A 22,338-nucleotide genomic window follows, 5' to 3' on the forward strand; every position below is an offset into this window, starting at 1 on the left:
GTATACTACAGTTTGTGTCACATCAGGTACGACTTTACCTACAAAGTTTGAGTGATGTCCAAAAATGTTTTCCTAGCAGTTTGGCTTTTCACCAGTTTCGTAACGCTTGGGTTAGGAGATCTCCATCTGATCATTTTGATTTTAGTAATAAGCTGTTGAATATAGTCGATCCCTTACAAACCGCTTAGCAAACAGCCATGAACCTTCGAAAGTTCATCGGGAGACTGAACATGCAACCTGCGTATTAGCTTTCGCCAAATATATTCATGCATCCTTCGTAATACAACGCAGGCTGTTGGCGAACTACGCTAGCTACGACAACTGCAAACGAAAATTTGTTCTTAAACAAGGATAAAAGAATAAACTACCAACAACTACACAAGAAGGAGACCAACACCTAATTATGTTCGATCAAGCAGAGACAAATAAAAAGAAGAGATAATGGTTAGGCTTACCCGTGACTTTCCCTGCAGCGAGAGAAGAAAAAAAAGAAGGATCACATTATAACTTTTTGTTTGATTTTGCACAGGTATGAGGAGTTCTACATGTTACTACCTGAAAAAACACTGGAAAACAATTAGTTTCTTCATGTGGGCTACCACAGCCGCATATTTGCTGAAAGACACTGCAAAGTTTCCCCGTCAGTTACAGTTTACACTTATTTACTTTATTTAATTGCGCACTATCGGCCAGTTTCGGCCTTACAGAACTTTCTCAAACTCTGTATTGGTCAACATTCTGGCTTCAATAATATGCTTGGCGTATATGAGTTTGCTTTGAAAACTGCCACTTTTGCTGTTAAATAACCGGATGTGTTACTTGATGACACCTACAGAACTTGAGAATGGCCAGTAAGGTCGAAACTGGACAATTATTCTTAATTAAATAAAGTAAACAAGTGTAAACAACAGCCGAAGTGGTACATTTACAATGACTTTCAACCGGAAAACAATTTTATATTAAAATTTGTATTGTTTAATGTTAATCAACAAGATATATAACATGTCATCCAGTAATCTTTGATTTAATAGAGTTCTTAAATTTGATTAGCTCTACCATCTCACTACCGCTGTTACTTGCAGAATCTGTGCCATGTGTAGACGTGTAGCTGATCACCTATTTTGTAAGCTACGTCGGATGACACCATCTTCAGTTCAGTCCTACAGTGAAATTATTACGAATCGATGTTTCTATGACACCGTGTTCGTATGTCGCGCCATAACGTTATAAACAATCGCACTGTAGTCGTAACTTTTTGAATCTATGTCGGTGGGAACATCGCCCACGAAAGCAAAAGTCCAACCTGACTCCCGTTCCGACACACCGTTCTAATCTGTCAGATATTTTCACAACAGTGCACATTTCTCCGTAGAGAACAATTATCCGGTCTGTTACATAGGTAAAGCGCGTTTCTGGAAACCGAACGGTCACGAGGTCGAATCCCGGTCGGATGACAGAATTTTTCAGTCTGCCATTAACCCAGTCTGCTGTTTCAGTGGTGCGAAGGCTCGCCAGGAAAGACACGTCTTTCGGATTCCACGTTAAATTGTAGACCACCTTTCTCAGACAGGACAAAAATTTTGAAAATTTGTGGTAAGTTCGTATGGGACCATACTGCTGAGGTCATCGGGCCTAGGCTTACACACTACTTAATCTAACTTACGTTAAGCACAACAAACACACCCATGCCCGAGGGAGGACTCGATCCTGCGCCGATGTGACGTCCATTTGAATGACGTACACCAGTCTGTAGAGCCACACGGAATTATCATAATACAGGCGAATGGAGTTTCCCCTTCGAAGCAAATTATCTGAATGAATCGAATTAAGCGTAGTAGCCTAAACGTAAGTACGCTTCTGGGGCTGTCAAATATTTCCCAAAATTCCCCTCCTGCCGTTCAAAATGAACCATGTGCAGCCCACTTTTCTGCTCAGTGAGATTGCCTGTTTTAAGGAAATAAAACTGTCATGCGCTGAATCGTCGACTACCGAGATGAAATTGAAGCTTATGATGCAGTCACAGTGTTCCAGAAGCGACGTTTCCACAGCTATAACAAGCGGCAGGAGGAGCATATGATATCAGTTAGCACTTTTGTAGCAAAATAAGACATTAGAGTTGGAGAACGCTTCTGACTGGACAAGGGTAGGGAAATAAATCAGCTGTGTCTATTTGAAAGGGACCATTCTCACATTCCCTTAAGTGTTTTACGGAAAACGTGGTAAACATAAATCTGCTTCGTCGGACGGAGATTTGAGCGTCACTCCTTTTTTTCGGAAGGCATCCTCACATCCTACAGAAACGTCGCAGTGTTTAAAGCAGTAATCTATCATTCGAGAGAAGAGGGCATTAACCGTCCACTATAGCACTGTTGCCACCTTTTAGCATCGTAGTGCTAATGGCAGCAGTTGACAACAATAGTTGAGCCGCAACAATCGTGAGGTGTTGAAAAGGAACTTTTACAAAGCAGCTTTACGTGATTGGCAGATGTGGGTGCGCGAATTGCCTTGCTCGTTCCTCTGTCAATTGTTAGTGTTATTACCCCGACTCGATTATAGGCGACAGTGCTTCTGGTTTTCCGACACTGTCGTGAGTAGCAGGCAGAAGTAGTGCTTGTTCTTTCATTCAGCCGCCAATTCGTGGATAACATTTACAAGATGCTGGACATGTCTTGGTATTACAGATTAGGAATAAAAAACGTATTTCACATATACCGGTATTTACATACTTACAGATTTAATGTGACAAGGCTGTGGCTGATAACTCAGCTGTGGCCTCGTTGTACGAACGATACCGGCATTTGCCTGAAGTATTTTAGAGAAACCACGGGGTACCTGGACCAGGATGTCTGGATGGGGATTACAGCCTCCCTTCTTCTGAGTATAAGGCGACTCTGAGATTTTTTTACAGTCACGAGGATGAACTAGTGCTCTTACCTCTTCCGGTATGTTTTAGATCCCATGTTTACAGACACTTTCTGGCTTCTAGCACCGTGTACTTCCAAGTGTACGCGTTTACGCCATTAATTATGATTCGCGTGTTATTACATTAGCCAGTCACTACTACTCTTACTAAATAAACATAATAATAACAGCACTCAATACATTCTTGCTAAGTTATTTCAGTTATTCAGTCATGCAGACGATTAAACTAGAAACTGTAGCTTCAGAAACGTAATTCAAATGTAACTTAACTACAAACCTAATTTTCTGATTTGAAAAAAAGGTGTCAGTCACCAAGATGGCGAATGCTACACTGCCTTGTGCGTCAAGAAAATAAATAACCGTTTGTGCCACGATTATAAATGCGAAAATCGGACGAACAACAAGCAGAGAGAAAGTAAGTACATCTAAGGAGTAATTTATCGTAATCAATCAATTTGAGAAGTATAGTTGATAAACAAAATTGTTATTTGGCACGAGCCACCCAACTGCAGCCGATGCTTTTAACGATGTACGAACTGAAGTCTGAATTACGCCCACTGAAGATGGATGAAAGCCCGAAACCCGTATCGGCGTGAATGTAAATACATAAAGAAGTGGCTGGTTGCCGGATTGCTTAAAATAATATAATCCACATTCACGAAGCTCAACAACCAATAAAATTGATAAATAATTGTGAGCAGATCTTGTACTCCTTTTTCAGAGAATGAGGAAAGTACTAACAAATTCCTGTTTAGATCTATATATCTACGTGGTTGGCTCTTTCATTTTATAAATTTTATATAAACAGCAAAGCATAGGTTACAGGAAACTTCCTTGTCGAACACCCTGACAATATTTAATTGATATTTTTTCTTGTCATCGTCAATTAACATTAAATGTCGATCTTCTTGTAAAAATTTTTGACGTTTCGATATTCGTTTTTTTTCTGTTATATTTCTATAGATGTTCCTTTAAAGTTGTTTGAAGTGATTTCTTCATGAAAGACCTTGGTCTGTCCTATAGATTCACAGCGTGATTATTTACGATTTGTCTAATTGTAAGGCATCAATTATTTTATATTAATGTCGAATCTCTCCTCGAATTTAGATGCATAGATGTATAGAAGAAGATATACACGCTTGAGTACAATCATGGTTGCATAGCTAACAGCAAACATATTTCCATGAAGATTCTGACAGTATTGTCTCACAATGGGATAAATGTATTAACACTTATAGTGATTACTTTTGAAATAATAAGCAGTTTACTTACTTTTTTCGCATCTACTGTATTTTTCAGATGCTGCAGTGGGAAATACTTTTAGCTCTTTATCCATGTGAGCACGTTTAGCTCTTTGTTCGGGTCGCGTCTATGTTGAATGCGAGAATCAAGAACTATTTTTCTGTGAATTATCCGAAAATATATGTCGCCTTTTACGTCACTTTCCGTCGCTCTAAATAGCATTGCGGTGATTGTAAGGCATACGAAATTATTTTTCTGCTTTTTGTGAATGTGTGACATTGTACAACCATTGTGGTCCATTGGGGGACATTTGTATATACTTTTTCTGACTTTTTGTGTCTGAATAAATTAAAAATTTATGACGAATAATTTTGCTATCGATGCCATTTTTCAATTCTACGGTCTTCTAAACTCATATGCAGACGTCCTCACTTATCTATGATCATGCAGGTGTCATGTGCAATTAAAACGTAGTTAAAAAATTTCTTCAGCACGAATAATACTACGTTACACTGCCTTCTTTGTTTGAATATGCGAGAATCAATATCTATTTTTAAGTGTCAACTGAAAACATATATTGTCTTTCCCACGCTCTAAATACTATTACGGGGATCGCACACCATATGAAATTATTTTTCTGCTTTTTGAGAATGTGCGGCTTTGTACATCCATTGGAGGACATTTGTATATACTATTCCTGAATTCTTGTGTCTGGTTTTTGAATAATAAATGAAGTTAATTTAAAATCTGTCACGAATCCTTTCCCTATCGATGTCAATTTTTTAAATTCTCAATTTTTTAAATTCTACGATAGATTATGCTCATTTGCTGAGGTGCCCACGTATCTTTGAATGAATAATGCTTTACACTGCCTTCAGCAGCATAAGTTTTCAACGATAAAGATAGGTACAAGTTGCAGAGAACTTCTATAGTCACGTGTAGCAGCAATGAATACAGAGAGAATTGACATTGCCATGGACCATTTTCTATCCGTTAGGTTCTGGGTCATAATGTGTGCAGTTACATCTGCATAACACGCGTCTCCTCTGCAAGGAGAGAGGCATTTTCTATCCGTTAGGTTCTGGGTCATAATGTGTGCAGTTACATCTGCATAACACGCGTCTCCTCTGCAAGGAGAGAGGCATTTACAGCGATAGATTTCAGGGCATTAATACTGGAGTCATAACTTTGCTATACACTAAAGTTAAATTATAACAGGTAGTAGCGGCTTTCAAGTTTCAATGCCAACCAGCAGTAAATCACTGTACTTGTCTTTGCAATTGCGTTCCAACGCCGTTAAACAGGTATAGCGTTTCATTAAAAAAAATTTGTCGGGTTAACGTGGAGAGAAATTTGGTGCTCGTGTGTAAGCTGCCATTTGCCGGAAACCTAGTTTCGTTGTCTCAAACCATTCACGAAATAAAAGGGGAGTTACATCTTACACAGCTCACCGTGTGTAATATCTGCACCAGCTGCTGATTTCGGTAGTGAATACATCACCGTGATGAATAGTTGGTTCTATGAATAACAGGACGGCGTGGGGACATAACCACATATGCTTTATTGAGAAACTAGAGACCTGTCCCAGATTTGCATGGGTAGCACTAAGTACCTTCACTCAGACGATTTGTCCAGTATGGGTCACTACTGAATTAGGATTAAAATTCAGAGAACAGCGTTATGTAACTCAACATCATTACTTTCATGTAACCTAAACAAGTTAAGTTAGGAGCACATGGCAGGAATATTTTTAGGAGATACGAATGTTACCTGTTCCAAATTTGATTGGCATTCGGAATGAAGCTATGTGATAATGATGGGAGCTGCGAGCACGCCCCTATCTAACTGCAGCCCCAGTTCGGCGCGAGATACATGTTGTGTATGACGTTTACCTGCGTTTACATTCTCACACCTCAAACATTAACTCTGTACCAAAAAAATCTTTTCTTATCAGCTTAATATCTACTACGTCCTGCATCACAGGCCATTGAGGAAGTCTGTGGTAGCTCGCACCCGCCTTCCAGTAGCAGTATCTCATGCTGGCCCGTTGCAGCAGTTGAGCAATTTTACGCAATTCCACGAAGTTCTGTCATTCAGTCGTTTTCACAGCGGTGGTGAACTCTGATTCTAGTTTAGCCCATTTCCGTGGAATATTAATAAATTACACGGACGGAAAAAATTTGGATCATCAAAAATCAATTAATGCAGAGTAACGAAATTTCGGGAATATATTTGTCTAGTAAACATATGAAGGTGGTCCACAAAGTAAGTTCTGTTTCTGTTTCTACCCGCGGCAGCGCTACGATCGCAGTTCCGAGCATGTGCGGCAGTTACTCTGACTGAAGAAGACATGTACGCCATTTTCAGATCGCTGCTGCCGACGTGTGCTTTATAGTGCTTAAACCAAAGGCCACGCGGGATTAGCCGAGCAGTCTAAAGCGCTGCAGCGATCGTAGCGCTGCCGCGGATAGAAATAGAAACGGAACTTACTTTGTGGACGACCCTCGTGTGTATGTGATTAACACAGGTTAATGTAAGTGCGAGATAAGCCATTACAAAAGTGAAATGTTGGTACATTAATAACCGGCGTAACTGCCAGAACGTTGTATGCGAACGTGCATGCACTGTGTTGTACAGGTGCCGGATGTCACTTTGTGGAACGGAGTTTCATGCCAGTTGCGCTTGGTCGGTCAATACAGTGATGGTTAATGCTGTTTGTGAAGACACTGGAGTTGTCATCCGATGATGTCTCATATGTGCTCGACTGGAGACAGATCTGGTGCGCGAGCAGGCCAGGGCAACATGTCGACACTCTGTAGAACATACACAGCGGTATACGGATGAGCGTTATCCTGTTGGAAACCACCCACGGAATGCTGTTCATGAATGGCAGCACATCAGGTGGAATCACCAGACTGACATATAGATTTGCGTGCGATAATCACGATAATCCTGCTGTCATTCAAAATGGCATCCTAGATCACAAAGCCAAGTGTAGGTCCATTGTGTCTAGCCCGCAGACAGCTTGGTTGCTGGCCCTCAACTGATCTCCTCCTAACCAACACACGACCACCACTTGTACAGAGGGAGAACAGCTTTCATCAGGAAACACAAAAGCCCTCCACCGTGCCCTCCAATGAGCTCTCGTTTGACATCACTGAAGTCGCAAATGCCGATGCTTTGGTGTCAGTGGAACGCAAGCTACAGGGCGTGTGGCTCGGAGCTGTCCTTGAAGTAAAAGATTTGTAACAGTTCTTTGTGACACTGTGGTGCAAACTTGCTGCTGAAGATGCAGTAGGATGCGCCAGAGCCATATGCCGTGCACGATGGCCTTCCCTCTCGGTAGTGCCACGTCGCCGTCCGGACCCCGGCATCTACATCTACATTTATGCTCCGCAAGCCACCCAACGGTGTGTGCCGGAGGGCACTTTACGTGCCACTGTCATTACCTCCCTTTCCTGCTCCAGTCGCGTATGGTTCGCGGGAAGAACGACTGCCGGAAAGCCTCCGTGCGCGCTCGAATCTTTCTAATTTTACATTCGTGATTTCTTCGGGAGGTATAAGTAGGGGGAAGCAATATATTCGATACCTCATCCAGAAACGCACCCTCTCGAAACCTGGACAGCAAGCTACACCGCGATGCAGAGCGCCTCTCTTGCAGAGTCTGCCACTCGAGTTTGCTACACATCTCCGTAACGCTATCACGGTTACCAAATAACCCTGTGACGAAACGCGCCGCTCTTCTTTGGATCTTCTCTATCTCCTCCATCAACCCGGTCTGGTACGGATCCCACACTGATAGGCAATACTCAAGTATAGATCGAACGAGTGTTTTGTAAGCCACCTCCTTTGTTCATGGACTACAGTTTCTAAGGACTCTCCCAATGAATCTCAACCTGGTACCCGCCTTACCAACAATTAATTTTATATGATCATTCTACTTCAAATCGTTCCGCACTCATATTCCCAGATACTTTACAGAAGTAACTGCTACCAGTGTTTGTTCCGCTATCATATAATCATACAGTAAAGGATCCTTCTTTCTGTATATTCGCAATACATTACATTTGTCTATGTTAAGGGTCAGTTGCCACTCCCTACACCAAGTGCCTATCCGCTGCAGATCTTCATGCATTTCGCTGCAATTTTCTAATGCCATCTACTAGGTCATTTATATATATTGTGAAAAGCAATGGTCCCATAACACTCCCCTGTGGCACGCCAGAGGTTGCTTTAACGTCTGTAGACCGTACATTCTCGTGACCACCGCAGCCAGCAATCACCCGCAGTGGACACATTCCTGCCAAGTCATTCTGCAGTTTCGCAGAAGGAACATCCAGCTTGTCGTAGCCGTGTTACACGACCTCGTTCAAGCTCAGAGATGTGTCGATAATGGGTCCCTGTCACATTAAGGACATTCTTCACCACCATCAACTCACCACGTCCAATCTCAAAGGTAAATGACGCCCACGACCGTTGCAACTTGTATTTAAAGCAGAATTGATTTGCATCCTCACAATGATGCTACTAGCGCCTGTCTGCGACTGCCGCGTAGTTTGAATAGACATTATCTTTCATATGTAGTAACACGCTTACCAACTTTCGCACAACTCCTTCTTGGTGTGTATACAAAAACCTTCATTGTGAATCAGTCTATCAGTGAACATTGTATCAAAATCCCTATAGTAGTTTCTGAGATTATCTTGAACATACAGACAGAAACCATGTTGGGGAACTTTATGTGCACTAGCAACCCGCCCTTGCTTCTATTGGTAGCACTAAGTATCTATGGCCGTACGACTTGTCTGGTTTAGTGGTAATGAATTATATACATAAATCTTCATCGTGAAGCAGTCTATTAGTGAAACCTGTGTGAAAATCCTTACAATACGGTACTTTGTGAGATTAGCCTTCACGTCTAGACAGAAAAACGCTGTCGGTGACTTAAACATAGTTGAACCAATTTGCAAGAAGTATTTATAAACCATTTACACAAACCTTCCTCGTGGATTAGGCTATCTATTAACGAAAGCCGACTCGAAATCCTTACAGACTGAAGAACGTGGTCGGGGACTTTCATTGTAATATTTATAGATATGCATATATTCTGGTCAAGCTTCGCTGCTCTTTAGAGTTACGGCAGCAGTTTACTGCTTTACCTGCCAAATACCGCCTCCTATGTAACTGACCAGCTCGTAGCTACTATTACTGCCATGAGATGTCACTCCAAACGACAATTAAATGTGGAACAGATAGCAATACATGTATTACACGCCCATCAGTGCTGTAATTATGAAAAACTGACAAAAGAGTTCCTCGATAATAACTTTATCTATTAATGAAAATTGGATAAAAATCTGTATAAGGAAGGGTCCTAATTTTCGCCACCTTAGTGCATTTGGATCTGCATTAGTCCTGAAAGGTTACGGAAAAGGCTACAAATTGTTATACATATATTCCTGAATTTATGCTCCACGTGAAGTCAAGTTAATATTGAATTGCGGTAACACACTAAAGCCAGTGTTTGACCTAAAACGTTAACACTGCAAAAACAGAAAAAGAAAATAAAAAAGTTTGTAATTTCGTCCCCCACAAAAATTCTCTGAAGTACAATTAATCTGAATATATTTTTCCTTCCTAACATTGCCAGGCAGTTTAGCTACTATGAATCCCGTGAATGTCACGAATGAGCAATCATGTCATGTTTTTTCAGCCTTCCGAAGCCGTATTCTATATGAATTTGTATGTCTGTGTAGATAAATAGCATGTTTCGTGATAACAAATTAAGCATTTCTCTCCCCTTGCGTTTTCCCATGTCAAAAAAGTAAAGTAACCTTTGTAAATAGGAAATAAAATCAGTGTTTGATAAACAGACAAAAATATATGTGTTGTACGTGGGACGAAATTATGAACACCCCCAGGTTTATTACATTGGCCGCTACAGCAACGTAGGCCAAACCCTTGACTATAACGATTGCACACTAGAAACTAAAACACACGACTGAATTACAGTCCGATATTTGAACACAGTTCAGTACTGACACTAGAAATTATAGGCTGATTTATTTGGCTGCTACACTAACTCCCCTCGGCATAAAAAATGAATTCCTTTGTACACAGAAGCTACATGTGCTCCACACTACAAACTCTCTCATCAGTACAATGGATAGGTCACGCGTGTACGCGAAGCTAAAAATTTGTGGAAACCGAAAATTGCTAGGGGGAGGAAATTAGGAGCGGTGACGTTATTAGGGCCCCTTATCGTAAAAGTTCCTGAGATTAGCCTTCACATTTAGACAGCAAATACGTTGGGGAAGTATAGATAGAAGAAGATATATAGACAGATAAAGGTATTTCCAAGAATGATTGCCTATCGAAGTCGCTGGGACAAAACGAAACATATCGAACATGCGATGGTAAATCGATAATGCGACTCTGGCGGGCGTTGTATGTTTACGTTGGTCACTACAGCAAAGACAAATGAAGAGCGTTACAAAAATTCCTTTAATTGCAAAGCCGACGACTTCCCTTACTCGACGTCGGTGTTGTCATGTGAAAGTCCATTATGGTGATCTGGATGGATAATTTGGAAGAGTCGAACTATATATTCTTCCTGATACTCGTTCGTTTCCCGCACTGTCAGCAATGAAATTGTAACGGTATTTCAGCATCGAAACTGTTCTTACGGAGTTTTACACATTTCGCACCACTACAGTCTACACAGTCCCTTCTTTCCTTGTCTCGTAGTACTCCATATTTGCTACAAAAAGTCGAACAATTTTCTACGCTGCATAAACATGGAATTGGATTCTTCCATGTGAGAGAATCCGCCGAAGAAACGTGAAGAACACCAGACATCCCACTCAGTAACGACATAAATCGTCTGGGTTTCCCTAGCAACTCACAAATAATTCGCGGAGGTGTGTAATTTAGAGCAAGTAAGGGAACGACGGAAAACAGATAAAAATGACGATCACAAATAATTGATCACAACGCCCGCCCCCAGCGACTTCGATAGGCAATCGTTCTTGAAAATAACCCAGATAAAAGACAGAAGATGTGAGATACTTCTAAGAGCAAAAAATGATACTAAATAACGAGAAAAGTACAGAACAAAACGCAAAAAAATTCTGTTGTCGGTCTATTGTATAAAATAGATAAAAGTGCAGATAAAAGAGTATAAGAGATAACTATTTTTTTGCCAAGTCAATGTCAGCAGCTTCTGGAGATGGTAGACACGGTGCTGGTGGCAGCGACAGCCACTGCGCATGCAGACTGCGCAGGGCGGGGTCCAAGGGCAGCCGAAAGGTCCGGGCCTGCAAACGAGCCAGCGAATCCAACGCGTCCCTTGCTCGCGTGCGGGCCACGTACGCCCACGGCTCGTACAGCGTGTGCACCAGCGCCCCGCAGCGCACGACCCGCCGTAGCCATACCGTTAGGCGCCGCGTGTTGAGCGCCGCGCACACGAAAGCTCGGAAGACCGAGTCCGCGTCGCGGCCACACGTCTTCCTCGCCGCCTCTAGCTCCTCGACGACCGCCAGCAACCTCTCCTTGCCCGACGGCGCTTCGGACCCGATGCAGAGCCCATAGCTGCGCGAAAGACTCCTCCTGGGGGAGGCACTGAAGTGGTCTCCACTGCTCGCTCGGTAGTACGCTAGCAAAAGGTCCCAGGCGTGGCCTTCGTCCACCACGTCACAAGGTCCTAGCTGCCGCAAGAAGAAGCGACGGAAGCCGCGCCTCTTAGCTTTCAACCCGTGCTCGAGCAGGTCCCGCAGATTGTCGGCTAGGTCCTTGCGCACCAGACGCCGAATACACGACCAGTCTTCATCTCCGTCGCTAGCTGACAGAGCCTCTAAGATTTTCCATACCGCCACTTCCATACGCGCCCTCGCGTCACCCCAGTGACAAATAATTTTCATTTCCTTCAAGTAATTTACTCGAAATTTCCGACGTCCGTACTTCGCTCTGACGCAGTTCAATAGTCGCTTTGCAATACTTTCACCAGCAGCCAGATTCGTCTGTGAACCGCAGCAGGTTTCGGCGCACCTTACCGCATCGTGCTTTGACAAACCGCCAGACCTTGAAATCTGCTTCTGACCACCTGGACGGACGACCACGCATTCTTCTGAGATCGATGTTCGACTTCTGTGGCACCTGGTCGCATTTCCCAAGGTGTCCTCCTCACAACAACGGCGTAAAAGCTGCGAGGTATTCTTCTTGTTTATTCCACTGAAGGCGAAATCCTCCAGTTCTTGCAGGAAACTCTGTTGTTTCTCTCCAGGTTCGGCGTTAGCGGCCTGACAAATTCGGAACTGGACTTGGGCGAAGTAAAAACTCAACGACGTAAGTGCAGATCTGAGGTATTCTATTTCTTGCTCGAGTTCGTGTATCCTTGTCGTAGGATTCAGGTTGAGGTTCTCTTCATCAGCACAAGAACGGCATATATTCTGAGAACAATGACACATCTTCGAAGAAGTAAATTTTTAGTTATTTATCACTGCATCCACCAACACACTGCAACAATAATTTCTGTGTCAAATAACATTTTAAATAGTCTTGAAAGTAACTGTAAATTATATGTCAAAATGTGTTTCACACAAACAGTGCACGAAACATCATCTTACTTCAGCATGATCTGTCATATATACGCAAGAAAAATCGGCGAATTGTTTACAAGATTTAGTTTTAAAAATAAATCCCACACCAAAGCGAAGTATATATACGTGCCTGCACAGCGAATCAACCTGTTGCATGTATACGTTGCAACTTAAAAATGCGTTATAATGAAGGTTTCACCTCAATATCACTCAGGTGTTCATCCATAATCTCCGCCAGGTGAGCTAAATTTCAGTGGCTGTTGCAAGGAAGTTAAATAAAACACTGTAATTGAGCGACATCTTTTTCACAGATATGAAAGCTCACCCATTCAAGATTAATTGCCTACTGTTCTCCAATAAATTTTCTTCAAAGTAAATTATGTACGAATAAATATCAAAACTAACTGGGAGAGAGAAATATTTTCGGAGACCGGAGCTACAGTACACATTATAGCCGGTGTGGAGTATCTGTGCCTTCTGTTATCTCTGAAACAGTTTACAGTCATTGACATGTTGACATACAAATGAAGTGATGTATATTTGTATATGTACAGCAAATATCTGAAAAAGTGTGAGATATTACAAATGCTTTTGACCGATGAACGTATTAATACCTGCAGATAGCTTCTCATTCAACAATTTCGTTTCGTGGATTATCTTGTTGTCAGAGAGGATTGTTGCAGGAGAGTCCAACTTCTGACATTGTTTTGGGATACAAAAGTAAGGGTGCGCGAAAACGAAAATTTCGCTCACGGGAAGCCGTCAGTTATCATTGATTTACCCGCACAAGTTTTGTCAATGGTAGTGATTACATCGTTGATTTACATAACGGACTATGTTACCCCATTACAGCTGCAATGTTCACTTTCATAAAAGGTGTGGCGACTTTACAGCATTTTATCAGAGATTATCGAATGATTCGATAGTTCTGTATGCCCCTTACTTTCGTGGTAAGTGAACGTTCTTTGTGCTGGAGTTTCAAATTACGACCCAAACGAGAAAAGGTTAGAATTGTGGTATAACTCCGGCATGCGCATTGAAATTACTCACTTATCTTAATTGTGTGATTTGGAAATCTAGGAAACGAAGATAATTTGTACTAAAAAATACACTAGCTTAGTTATGAAAGCGAACATAATTACAATCATTTGTGATCGTCATTCTATCCGTTTTCCGCCGTTCCCTTAGTTGCTCTAAGTTACCTCCGTGAATTAATGGCAAAAAGGGAATTGTTCCCGTAGCGTACACATCACATGGACTTTCACATGACAACACCGACGACGACTAAGGTAAGTAATTTCCTTTGTAATTACAAGTATTTTTGTAACGGTCTTCTTTTGTCACTGTTGTGAGCACCGTAAACATACTCATAACGTCCTCCGCGAGAGTCGCGTGATCGATTTAGACTCGCACGTTCGATATGTATCATTAGGACCCCGCGACTTCGATAGGCAATCATTCTTGTAAACTACCGAAATTACTATACGAGTACTCTGTGACATCCTACCAATAGCACAGCTTTGCTATGTATACAGAAAATGTGGACCAGCATGAGATTATATCTGTCCTACGGAGCGTCATCTGTAGCTGAAATATCTATGAAAATAAATCGTTTGTTTCTTATGTACTACATATATCCTTTCGAAGAATGATGTAACAAAACATACCACCAAGGAAACTAGGGATACTGTTTGTCATCATATTTAAATACATCTCTTCTCTTCTCAAACAAAAACTTGTGCTGATTTTAGGAAGACAAGATCAACATGTTTCTGATAACCTTTATGGTACCCATTTCTCTGGTTATTGGTTGGCGGCTCTAGGAAGAAAAGTAAGCGAATAAGGAGAAAAAAATAATTATAATTTTCTCATTAGATGTTACAAAATATCACTTTGAGAAAAATTATAAACCTATTAATGTTGCAGTTTACCATGTAATCACATATTATTTGTATTACAGACTAAATCAGCTAGGTTTTTACAGCATTAAAACTCATCATGAACCAATATTGGTTTGTAAACATTGCTTATGGGTGAGAGTTCCCTTTACGTCAACAGAGACGTGCAGGCTGTAGCAGATAATGCAGTTGCGGGAAAGACGGTATATAGAAGTCCTTTAGCGAAGAGCAGAAAATGCGGCAGTAAATGGGAAAGAAAAAGGAAATCGAGTTCTAATGTTGTGACTATATTTATGTTGCTTTTCATAAAACAAATACCGTTCTGCAGAGCCAAATTAAGAGCTTAACTGATCCTATAAATAGTAAAAATTCGTGGCAGAATGGTTACGGTTACAGAATTTGTACAACTTATCTTGAACTTTCATCTTACACGTCTTTTTGATTCGTTTTAAACTAGAGTGCGAAAATTAATGACGAAGGTATCTTTTGCATGATGAGTAACTGCCACGAAATGTAACTCTGTGAAACTAGGACCATTCATAGAAAAAACTGCTACAATATAATACAAAAGGCAACTGAAAGTTGGCGAACAGAAATGACACTTTTATTCAAAGACAATAATTACACCGAACCTACTGCGATTCCTGGTGGTTCCCTGGACTTTACAAAAGGCGCGACATGTTTCTTAATACATCTACATTTACACCCCTCAAGCCACCCAACGGTGCGTGGCGGAGGGCACTTTACGTGCCACTGTCATTACCTCCCTTTCCTGTTCCAGTTGCGTATGGTTCGCGGGAAGAACGACTGTCTGAAAGCCTCCGTGCGCGCTCGAATCTCTCTAATTTTACATTCGTGATCTCCTCGGGAGGTATAAGTAGGGGGAAGCAATATATTCGAGGTTGTTGTTATTGTTGTCTTCAGCCCTGAGACTGGTTTGATGCAGCTCTCCATGCTACTCTATCCTGTGCAAGCTTCTTCATCTCCCAGTACCTACTGCAACCTACATCCTTCTGAATCTGCTTAGTGTATTCATCTCTTGGTCTCCCTCTACGATTTTTACCCTGCACGCTGCCCTCCAATGCTAAATTTGTGATCCCTTGATGCCTCAAAACATGTCCTACCAACCGATCCCTTCTTCTAGTCAAGTTGTGCCACGAACTTCTCTTCTCCCCAATCCTATTCAATACCTTCTCATTAATTACGTGATCTATCCACCTTATCTTCAGCATTCTTCTGTAGCACCACATTTCGAAAGCTTCTATTCTCTTCTTGTGAAAACTAGTTATCGTCCATGTTTCACTTCCACACATGGCTACACTCCATACAAATACTTTCAGAAACGACTTCCTGATACATAAATCTATATTCGATGTTAACAACTTTCTCTTCTTCAGAAACGCTTTCCTTGCAATTACCAGACTACTTTTTATATCCTCTCTACTTCGACCATCATCAGTTATTTTACTTCCTAAATAGCAAAACTCCTTTACTACTTTAAGTATCTCATTTCCTAATCTAATTCCCTCAGCATCACCCGATTTAATTTGACTGCATTCCATTATCCTCGTTTTGCTTTTTTTGATGTCCATCTTATATCCTCCTTTCAAGACACTGTCCATTCCGTTCAACTGCTCTTCCAAGTCCTTTGCTGTCTCTGACAGAATTACAATGTCATCGGCGAACCTCAAAGTTTTTACTTCATCTCCATGAATTTTAATACCTACTCCGAATTTTTCTTTTGTTTCCTTTACTGCTTGCTCAATATACAGATTGAATAACATCGGGGAGAGGCTACAAGGGAGAGGCTACAACCCTGTCTCACTCCTTTCCCAACCACTGCTTCCCTTTCATGCCCCTCGACTCTTATGACTGCCATCTGGTTTCTGTACAAATTGTAAATAGCCTTTCGCTCCCTGTATTTTACCCCTGCCACCTTCAGAATTTGAAAGAGGGTATTCCAGTCAACATTGTCAAAAGCTTTCTCTAAGTCTACAAATGCTAGAAACGTAGGTTTGCCTTTTCTTAATCTTTCTTCTAAGATAAGTCGTAAGGTCAGTATCGCCTAACGTGTTCCAACATTTCGACGGAATCCAAACTGATCTTCCCCGAGGTCCGCATCTACCAGTTTTTCCATTCCTCTGTAAAGAATTCGCGTTAGTATTTTGCAGCTGTGACTTATTAAACTGATAGTTCGGTGATTTTCACATCTGTCAGCACCTGCTTTCTTTGGGATTGGAATTATTATATTCTTCTTGAAGTCTGAGGGTATTTCGCCTGTCTCATACATCTTGCTCACCAGCTGGTAGAGTTTTGGCATGACTGGCTCTCCCAAGACCGTCAGTATTTCTAATGGTATGTTGTCTACTCCGGGAGCCTTGTTTCGACTCAGGTCTTTCAATGCTCTGTCAAACTCTTCACGCAGTATCTTATCTCCCATTTTGTCTTCATCTACATCCTCTTCCATTTCCATAATATTGTCCTCAAGTACATCGCCCTTGTATAAACCTTCTATATACTCTTTCCACCTTTCTGCCTTCCCTTCTTTGCTTAGAACTGGGTTGCCATCTGAGCTCTTGATATTCATACACGTGGTTCTCTTTTCTCCAAAGGTCTCTTTAATTTTCCTGTAGGCAGTATCTGTCTTACCCCTAGTGAGATAAGCCTCTACATCCTTACATTTGTCCTCTAGCCATCCCTGCTTAGCCATTTTGCACTTCCTGTCGATCTCATTTTTGAGACGTTTGTATTCCTTTTTGCCTGCTTCATTTACTGCATTTTAATATTTTCTCCTTTCATCAATTAAATTCAATATTCTGTTACCCAAGGATTTCTAGGAGCCCTCGTCTTTTTACCTACTTTATCCTCTGCTGCCTTCACCACTTCATCCCTCAGAGCTACCCATTCTTCTTCTACTGTGTTTCTTTCCCCCATTCCTGTCAATTGTTCCCTTATGCTCTCCTTGAAACTCTGTACAACCTCTGGTTCTTTCAGCTTATCCAGATCCCATGTCCTTAAATTCCCACCTTTTTGCAGTTTCTTCAGTTTTAACCTACAGGTCATAACCAATAGATTGTGGTCAGAGTCCACATTTGCCCCTGGAAATGTCCTACAATTTAAAACCTGGTTCCTAAATCTCTGCCTTACCATTATATAATCTATTTGACACCTTTTAGTATCTCCAGGATCCTTCCATGTATACAACCTTCTTTTATGATTCTTGAACCAAGTGTTTGCTATGATTAAATTATGCTCTGTGCAAAATTCTATTAGACGGCTTCCTCTTTCATTTCTTAGCCCCAATCCATAATCACCTACTATGTTTCCTTCTCTCCCTTTTCCTACACTCGAATTCCAGTCACGCATGACTATTAAATTTTCGTCTCCCTTCACTATCTGAATAATTTCTTTTATCTCATCATACATTTCATCAATTTCTTCATCATCTGCAGAGCTAGTTGGCATATAAACTTCTACTACTGTAGTAGGCATGGGCTTCGTGTCTATCTTGGCCACAATAATGCGTTCGCTATGGTGTTTATAGTAGCTTACCTGCACTCCTATTTTTTTTTATTCATTATTAAACCTACTCCTGCATTACCCCTATTTGATTTTGTATTTACAACCCTGTATTCACCTGACCAAAAGTCTTGTTCCTCCTGCCACCGAACTTCACTAATTCCCACTATATCTAACTTTAACCTATCCATTTCCCTTTTTAAATTTTCTAACCTACCTGCCCGATTAAGGGATCTGACATTCCACGCTCCGTTCCGTAGAACGCCAGTTTTCTTTCTCCTGATAACGACATCCTCTTGAGTAGTCCCCGCCCGGAGATCCGAATGGGGGACTATTTTACCTCCGGAATATTTTACTCAAGAGGACGCCGTCATCATTTAATCATACAGTAAAGCTGCATGTCCTCGGGAAGAATTACGGCTGTAGTTTCCCCTTGCTTTCAGCCGTTCGCAGTACCAGCACAGCAAGGCCGTTTTGGTTAATGTTGCAAGGCCAGATCAGTCAATCATCCAGAGTGTTGCCCCTGCAACTACTGAAAAGGCTGCTGCCCCTCTTCAGGAACCACATGTTTGTCTGGCCTCTCAACAGATACCCCTCCGTTGTGGTTGCACCTACGGTACGGCCATCTGTATCGCTGAGGCACGCAAGCCTCCCCACCAACGGCAAGGTCTATGGTTCATGGGGGGAGGATATATTCGATACCTCATACAAAAACGCTCCCTCACGAAACCTGGACAGCAAGCTACACCGCGATGCAGAGCGCCTCTCTTGCAGAGTCTGCCACTTGAGTTTGCTAAACATCCCTGTAACGCTATCACGCTTACCAAATAACACAGTGACGAAACGCGCCACTCTTCTTTGGATCTTCTCTATCTCCTCTGTCAACCCGACGTGGTACGGATCCCACACTGATGAGCAGTACTCAAGTATAGGTCGAACGAGTGTTTTGTAAGCCTCCTCCTTTGTCGATGGACAACATTTTCTAAGGACTCTCCGAATGAATCTCAACCTGGCACCCGCCTTACCAACAGTTAATTTTATATGATCATTCCACTTCAAATCGTTCCGTACGCATACTCCCAGATATTTTACAGAAGCAACTGCTACCAGTGGTCGTTCCGCTATCATGTAATCATACAATAAAGGATCCTTCTTTCTATGTATTCGCAATACATTACATTTGTCTATGTTAAGGGTCAGTTGCCACTCCCTACACCAAGTGCCTATCCGCTTCAGATCTTCCAGCATTTCGCTACAATTTTCTAATGCTGCAACTTCTCTGTATACTACAGCATCATCCGCGAAAAGCCGCATGGAACTTCTGACACTATCTACTAGGTCATTTATATATATTGTGAAGAGTAATGGTCCCATAACACTCCCCTGTGGCACGCCAGAGGTTACTTTAACGTCTGTAGACGTCTCTCCATTGATAACAACATGCTATGTTCTGTTTTCTATATACTCTTCAATCCAGCCACACAGCTGGTCTGATATTCCGTAAGCTCTTACTTTGTTTATCAGGCGACAGTGCGGAACTGTATCGAACGCCTTCCGGAAGTCAAGGAAAATAGCATCTATCTGAGAGCCTGTATCTAATATTTTCTGGGTCTCATGAACAAATAAAGCGAGTTGGGTCTCACACGATCGGTGTTTCCGGAATCATGCTGATTCCTACAGAGTAGATTCTGGGTTTCCAAAAACGACATGTTACTCGAACAAAAAACACGTTCAAAAATTCGACAACAGATCGACGTCAGAGACATCGGTCTATAGTTTTGCGCATCTGCTCGACGACCCTTCTTGAAGACTGGGACTACCTGTGCTCTTTTCCTATCGTTTGGAATCTTCCGTTCCTCTAGAGACTTGCGGTACACGGCTGTTAGTAGGGGGGCAAGTTCTTTCGAGTACTCTGTGTAGAATCGAACTGGTATCCTGTCAGGTCCAGTGGACTTTCCTCTGTTGAGTGATTCCAGTTGCTTTCCTATCCCTTGGACACTTATTTCGATGTCAGCCGTTTTTTTCGTTTGTGCCAGGATTTACAGAAGGAACTGTAGTGCGGTCTTCCTCTGTGAAACAGCTTTGGAAAAAGGTGTTTAGTATTTCAGGTTTACGCGTGTCATCCTCTGTTTCAATGCCATCATCATCCCGGAGTGTCTGGATATGCTGTTTCGAGCCACTTACTTATTTAACGTAAGACCAGAAGTTCATAGGATTTTCTGTCAAGTCGGCACACAGAATTTTACTTTCGAATTCACTGAACGCTTCGCACATAGCCCTCCTTACGCTAACTTTGACATCGTTTAGCTTTTGTTTGTCTGAGAGGTTTTGGCTGCGTTTAAACTTGGAGTGGAAGGTCTCTTTGCTTTCGCAGTAGTTTCCTAACTTTGTTGTTGTTCCACGGTGGGTTTTTCCCGTCCCTCGCAGTTTTACTCGGCACGTACCTGTCTAAAACGCATTTTACGATTGCCTTGAAATTTTTCCATAAACACTCAACATTGTCAGTGTCGGAACAGAAATTTTCGTTTTGATCTGTTAGGTAGTCTGAAATCTGCCTTCTATTACTCTTGCTAAACAGATAAACCTTCCTCCCTTTTTTTATATTCCTATTAACTTCCATATTCAGGGATGCTGCAACGGCCTTATGATCACCAGGATGCGTGACCACCAGGGACGATAGTGTATGCTCTGCAATGTACTCCCACGCTGGCCACAATGTTGGTAAGGAGCATTTCCGGTGGGGAGTTCCATTTTTCCATCAGTGCGATTGACAATTGCTGGGTTCGCGTTAGTCGATGTGGACGTGCTGCAATGCGTCGGGGGAAAGGGCAGGCAAATCCATTCATCGAATATCCTCTCGTTGCAAGATCTCACTCGCGTATTACCATCCACAAAATAACCGGAGAAGTCGGAGTAGAACTCGCGGTCTGACGGTTCCACACAAACTTAATTATGAATACAGGTAATGGTAATAACAATTTCGTGAGGTTCAATGGCCTAGTGTAGATCTTCGTATTGGACGCCACTTCGGCGCCTTGCGTGTATCTAAACCACCCCAATTATTTAACTGGGGGAAAAAAGGCCTACAGTTTAACGAGGAAACCGATCCATGTGTTGTTTCTGACGACTCCTCACGTCGTTGAGAGGTGTACAGTAGAGTAAACCGAGACTGAAAAATCCATGATCCGACCGAGATTCGATAACTCGATCTCTCGGTTTCCATACACGCCATGTAGGTAGATAGTTCACAGGTTTTGACGAATGAGTTTGCGGGTATCAAATTATGTGACATGCATGGCCGTATCTTTTGACTGCATTGACTTAGAAACTATTTACACTGCCAATGGAGAGCAGACTTTAGTAGTTTCCGTAGACTGCAGACTTCAATATCTTACATAAATTTCAATTTCATACCTCTTCCCGTTCCTGGGATAGAGAGGTTTAACCAACTGACAGAAATGCAGACGGACAAAAATGCCAATAAACAAAAATTTATGTGATGTAATTACAAAGTAACAATTTTCGGATTCTTTCCTTTACTTGTACTGTGAAGCTTTGCTCCTTACCAAATTTTATGATTATGGTTCAAATGGGTCTACGCACTATGGGACTTAACATCTGAGGTCATCAGTCCCCTAGACTTAGAACTATTTAAACCTAACTAACCTAAGGACATCACACACATCCAAGCCCGAGGCAGGATTCGAACCTGTGACCGTAGCAGCAGCGCGGTTCCTGACTGAAGCACCTAGAACCGCTCGGCCACAGCGGCCGGCGTGGCTCAAAGGGAGGTGCCCTACGACTTTTGATGAGTGAGTTTGCTAGTATCGAAATATGTAATACGAATGGCAGTAGTTTTTGACTGGATTGCTTTAGAAGTTTAAACGTTACATCCCGGCAAGGGAGTGTAGAGTTAGTAGGTGATACAAATTTCAGCTTCAAACCGCTATCCGATCCTAATAAAGAGCGTCTCCACAGCCGGTCAGACAGATAGACGGAGAAGAAAGTGATCCAATAAGGGTTTCGTTTTCACCGACTGAGGTACGGAACCCTGAAAATGAAGTCATGGTCGCATGTACCCCTGAAAATACGCACATGAGAAAGGAATCCTGTGTCACAATAATATTGACCGGTGAGCGAACAGTATTCAAAGATTTGTA

At 42.0% G+C, this 22,338-nt stretch overlaps 1 protein-coding gene across 1 annotated transcript in view; it reads right to left on the reverse strand.

The window, feature by feature from the left end:
- The window catches only part of LOC126335775 (retinal guanylyl cyclase 2), a gene marked incomplete at its 5' end in the record, with an annotated part of 576,657 nt that overhangs the window by 15,207 nt on the left and 539,112 nt on the right, over positions 1 to 22,338 (reverse strand). Inside the window, one exon of the mRNA XM_049999236.1 lies at positions 456 to 467. Within this exon, the coding sequence (XP_049855193.1) occupies positions 456 to 467 (12 nt within the window). The remainder of the gene's footprint in view (positions 1 to 455; positions 468 to 22,338) is intronic.

This window comes from Schistocerca gregaria, chromosome 2, assembly GCF_023897955.1.
Source record: "Schistocerca gregaria isolate iqSchGreg1 chromosome 2, iqSchGreg1.2, whole genome shotgun sequence".
Taxonomy (NCBI): Eukaryota; Metazoa; Arthropoda; class Insecta; order Orthoptera; family Acrididae; genus Schistocerca; species Schistocerca gregaria.